Source organism: Carcharodon carcharias, chromosome 8 (genome assembly GCF_017639515.1).
Source record: "Carcharodon carcharias isolate sCarCar2 chromosome 8, sCarCar2.pri, whole genome shotgun sequence".
NCBI lineage: Eukaryota > Metazoa > Chordata > Chondrichthyes > Lamniformes > Lamnidae > Carcharodon > Carcharodon carcharias.
The window spans coordinates 79,029,588-79,035,022 of record NC_054474.1 but is presented as its reverse complement, the minus strand read 5'-3'; the positions used below and the strand labels follow the sequence as shown (position 1 = coordinate 79,035,022).

Sequence of the window (5,435 nt, the reverse complement as noted above, 5' to 3'; positions counted from 1 at the left end):
TGGGGCCAGATAAAGTAAGGTGGAAGGAAACTCCAGTGGAGCATAAACACTGGCGTAGACCAGTTGGGCCGACTATCCTGATTCCGTGCTGTATACGTAATTCTATGTAAGAAGTCTGCCTAAGCAGTTAAGCACAGAACCCTGCCTCTTTTAAACAGCAGAGTTGTTTATTCACTCCGATGGTGCAAACTAGGTCGCTGAAATCCGACCTGCGGCTACTGGTCTTTGGTAGCTACAACCTTTGTCTCTTGCAGACACTTGCTTCTTTCCTCAGTACTTCTGCCCTCTGGGAAGAGTGTATCCTAATGCAAATACTTCAGCTCTAACTTATTTTTCAGTTGGCAACTCGTAAACGTAATTCAATCCAGTTAACTTCTAAAGCAAGAATTTGCAGCGAACTTTCATTCCGAACATTCAGTAAAATCGGTATTGAGCCATACATTTTCTCATCAAAATAACCGAGAATATTTCGCCTGTAACCATGGGGATGTGGAGTGTGCCGATGGTTGTGCATGCCTCTTCCCAATTTTTCAGTTTTCACTTGTAAAGGCGCATTTGTAAAGAGAATGTCTTTGGCATTTGAGTATTTAACTTGCACAAATCAAAAACGAAACGAATTCACCCCTGAGCTTTACAAGCCAGAGAATCAAATACCGAAAAACGTGTCAATGTTTAGGAGATCCAAGGGATGGATCCCTTTGGCATTTGTTGATTATATACCTTTCAGTAATAAACCAAAGTGGTGTGAGGCTCCTGTCCTCCATGGACTCTCACATGTCATCATGATCTGATTCTGGATCTACAATGCAATTTAGCATCGGGTTACAATGTAAATGCACCAAGAGTTATTGTATATCATAGAATGACCGTGATGTTCGTACTCCGTTAGAACTGGACAATCTAAAAGGATTGTTGAAGTACGGTTTTGTGAAGAGCAGACAGAATTATATCATGTTCGATTCATTATTTTACACCCTAAAAAAATCAAATAACGTACAGCACTAGTGTGTTTGAAAACGTGTCCGTTTAAAAAAAGATCAAAAAGGAAATGAACATTGTCAGCGAAATTGTCAAGGGCATTCAAATCAGTATTGTGTCTTAATGCTTATTCTAGTGAGTTTTGGTGAAAGACTGAAAAGCCGTGTTAATTTCATTCCAACAGCATTCACATGCGTATGTATATAGAGCTTTTATTGTGTTCTTGTAACCCTCGCAAAAAATGAAATAAGCAAAAAACAACATTGCACACTTTTTACTGTTTAAACAGCAGTTTTTTACACTTCCGACGCTTACAAATTATTCATCATATTTGAAGATTCCAAACAACGTCGGCGTAATTTGATAAGCGATATTTTTATATAATGCCATGAAAAAGAAAGAAAATAGGAAGTAAATGGGCAGTGCCAGTGCATGATTTAAAGGTGTTTTATTCTACCTGCTCTATAAGTACCTAACTCTGAACTCGGGGCTGCTAATATTTCGGTTTTTTTTCTGTACAAAGTGGTGTCATCAATACTATTTATACATTGTGCGTCCTTTAAATGAACCACCCACCCTTTACCATATTAACACTGCACTACGGAAGAAAGTCACAAATACAAAGCAATTTTATAAGACGAAATTCAAAAGTTGCATGAAGAAAGCGTATAAATTGCGGGTGGTTATGGCCGAGATTTTAACTACATTATTCCTTTTACAATAATCGGCGATTTTGTTTTCTGTCGAGCCATTTGATTCTGACAATGTCAATGAAGAAATACAATGTACTTATATACAAGAGCATTTTGGAGATTTAATCATGGCAATGGATTCATTCAGTAGAATTGAATACGGCAAAATAAAAGCTTCGGTAGAGGGCGAAATTAAGATATGTTTTATTTGCCCACTCCCCCTCCCAGAGCACTGAGAGGCTTGTAGATAGTACTTTTGTTTTAGCTCTGAATTGGTTGCATTGCCGAGTTGTTCATGATTTTTTTATTATTGTGTAACCTATGTAAGCAACAGGGACAAAGCCTGCACCTCCTCGCCGTTCTGTCGAATAGTGAATGATCTGTGTAACTAGCCACTGGAGTACGAATACCGTGCTATGCTCGAGTCAGTGTCAACGTTAACATTACCACGCTCTGATTCCATGTAATGTAGAAACCCCAGTGTTCTGGTGGATTTGAGTCTGTACCGCAGTGTTCAAGTCATTGACAGTGAAGTTCATGTTCATAAAGCTGCCGGTCGCTGTAGAAGGGGGCACGGCTTGCACGCTCGGATAGTTACAGCTGTAGTTGGCAGTAGTGGCTGCACCACTGTAGTTGGTATAGTTTGCATAAGTGCCATAAGCGTAAGGGCTGATGTTCATGTTATATGGTGAATTATAAGGTGAAGACTCCCCCAGACACGGCTTCCCATCTCTGACTAAAACTGGTACCGCGATTCTTCTCGGAGGCGGGAGGCCGACCATCTCCAGAGATTTGTCCTGGCGTTGCCTTTTACATTTGTACCTGCGATTTTGGAACCAGATTTTAACCTGGGTGGAGGTGAGCTTCAGTATGTTTGCCAAATGGTCCCTCTCGGGCGCAGAGAGGTACTTCTGCTGTTTAAACCGCCTCTCTAGTTCGTAGACCTGAGCCTGGGAGAAGAGAACTCTTGGTTTCCTTCTCCTTCGACGGGGTCGCTCGGCTTCATCAGATTTCTGACCCTCCTTCTCCACGTTAGCTTCCATCAGTCGGCATTCTAAGTTGCAAAGAAAGGTCATTAGTAAGAACCAAACCCTTATCCCTTTCCCCTGCACCTTTCTGCTTAAACCGTTTCTATCGTTGAATCAGCTTTCTCAAGGGTGAACCAACTCCGATCAATAATCGAACAAGGTAAAAGGTATGATCAATACATTGACATCTGTACGAAGTTTAATGAACACGAAGGTACAACGGCAGCACCATAATAGTTTTATGCTGCACAGCGCAACAGAAGGCCAGAAAAGCCCAGGAATTGGAGGTGCAGAGTTTCAACTTAAACTCGAGGTAATCTCTTTCAATGGGTTAAGTGTGAAGCGCTTCCCCGGTGTTTTGTATAACATATCACGACTGTTGCTCTCAATGATTTTCAGTTCTAAAATAAAACATTAGAACGCTGTAAATGTTGAAGTTCAACAAGGACATCAATACCAAATGGTTCGTTAACACAAGATCAGAGGAGGGTACTTGACAAGGTCAACACGAGCACGTTGAAAAATGAGAGGATATAAGGCAATCTAAATTGAACGATTTCTCCATTCAACTTTAGAATTTCCTGACATTCTGCGTAAAATGTTCTGTATGAAAAGACTTCAAGGTCACTGTTTAAGCGTAAACATCGTGACACACCAACGGGTTAGAGGTGAGGCTGGATGAATCTGATGGTGAAGTAAAGGACTGTAAAATGTGTAATTCGTATAGTCATGTTTTCAACTACTGTGTTCTGAGGAACATATAAACTGATTATTCAACCTCTTGGATAAATATATAAAAATGAACTCTGTTTAAAAACCTGGGAAATCTCTTGCCTTCCTAATGGGAAGTATATACCGACGATATATAAACAATACTCCAATACATTAATAAGAAAGCACAGTTACAATCTGTCAGTTTTAATTAGTGGAATATTAGCACAGTGAACTCGGGAACACCTCACTCAGATATTCCAATGCTTAGAACAAAAATAATTTAGCAAATCCAAACCTGGTAAGCTTAGTGTTACTTTTTAATAAAAAAACTGAGTGGAGGGCCACACAAAGCCCCGGAAAACGAAATGTTATTTTTTTCGCTCCTTTAGCACGAAGTTGCACGCTAACCAGCGATTAGGCCGGGAACAATTCACACTTTCAAAATGAATGATTGTGTCCTCGAATGTCTATTGTGTAGTACTTAAAAGCTGCAACTAACATAGAAACAAGAGCAATAATAACAATGAATATCTGAAATAATTAAAACAGCAAATTCAAAACTATTTAATATTTGGCATTCAAATCAGTGAATATATACTGATATGTATATCAATATATTTACATTAATTAGAAATTGGTCCTCCAATGTTTATTTTGTCCATAACAATACATCATTGAGAGTTATTTGAATGATGAATGAAAATCGAATTCATTTTTTGAAAAGGATGTTAATCGATATCTATCTGAAATGTGAAGATTTCCTCACTGTGCTTCAGAAATAAACACATGCAGTTTTTATGTAAATTTATTATATAGATTTATATTTCCACTGTGCAATGTTTCTGTTGTAAACTCTTATTTTAGTTAATTTGCCTGATTTAAATCTGATTTAACGTTTTCCAGTTATGAGTTACATTTTATTCAGACATTTTATTAGTTTGGACCTGGAGGTCTCACCCAGATCAGCGGCCAGACACTTACAGGTATATCATGCGAAACTAATAATTGTAGGCACGTATAAACATTGTACATGAAGTGAACGGGTTTCAAATATTTGTAAAAATCCTTTTTACCCTTAGATTTTCCCGTGGCACCGCTGCTTGTCTTTGCTTCTCTGCTGTCGATTTCCAAATAATTATTTGCGAATGAACTGCTTGAATAGTTGGGATGATTTTTGCAGGAATTCAGTTTGGGCAGAAGCTCATTGTATGTTGCCAGGGATTGCGTTTCACTGTAGTGCTGCTGTTTGGCCCGTGCTAGCATACACGAGGCAGGGGAGGGAGGCAAGTCAAGCCCCGCCGAGTCACCCAGAGACGCCATGTCAGGATGGTGCTGAAGATTTAAAATATCCTTCACTGAGAATGGGGTCGAAGTTGCTGCGCCGGCAAACATGTTCAGAACCAACTATTGCATCCAAAGTGACCTCAGAAGGCGACGTCTTAGAAAGGTTATAGTGAGAGATATAGTTGGTCATCGGAATAAGCTAAAACAAATAATTAATAATCATTCAATTTAGTTGTTGGGTGGCGTACCTTTCATCTGCCCTGCAGTTTGACTGGAATATCTGGCAGTGGGATGTGCTGGTGCTATCTGACATCAGTACACTGGGGTGGGGGCGGGGGATGGGGGGGTGGCGGCATTGGATCACTGAGGCCAGCGTATTATACAAACAGCTATTGGTCTAAGGCACTGTGTTCTGTGCATCGACAGCGAGGCGTTCGGCTGATACACCTAATATGGCCTAACACCAACACGATTCTTTTTCATATCAGTATTTCCTTTAAAATCCTTACAAAAATGAAAACTTTTTAACCAATGGAAAGTTTGATTTTTTTAAAAGTACAGAAAATAATATTAAACATATATTTGAGCCAAGTGTGTTTGTTCAGTTTCGGTGACCCAGTGTATGTAATCTCATGAAATAACAAGCAAACTGAAACTAATTTTTACAGAATACACTGCGATTATCGAGGTCTCCCCGAAAAAAGCAGACCACATTGATAAAAGTGCGTGTGTGTTTATG

At 39.4% G+C, this 5,435-nt stretch overlaps 1 protein-coding gene across 1 annotated transcript; it reads right to left on the bottom strand.

Moving 5' to 3' along the window:
- Window positions 1-1,174: 1,174 nt before the first annotated feature.
- nkx2.5 (NK2 homeobox 5) lies at window positions 1,175-4,981 on the bottom strand. Its single transcript, XM_041192925.1, has 2 exons — window positions 4,486-4,981; window positions 1,175-2,724 (listed from the first exon to the last, which is right to left on the bottom strand). The coding sequence occupies exons 1-2, from the start codon at window positions 4,802-4,804 to the stop codon at window positions 2,114-2,116; spliced, it is 930 nt and encodes a 309-aa protein (XP_041048859.1). The 5' UTR covers window positions 4,805-4,981; the 3' UTR covers window positions 1,175-2,113.
- Window positions 4,982-5,435: the final 454 nt, after the last annotated feature.

Coding starts and splice junctions, on each gene's coding strand:
- nkx2.5 (XM_041192925.1), bottom strand. CDS start 4,804: ATGTTTGCCGGCGCAGCAACTTCGACCCCATTCTCAGTGAAGGATATT. Junction 2,725..4,485: donor TGCCACGGGAAAATCTAAGG/GTAAAAAGGATT, acceptor TTTGCAACTTAG/AATGCCGACTGATGGAAGCT.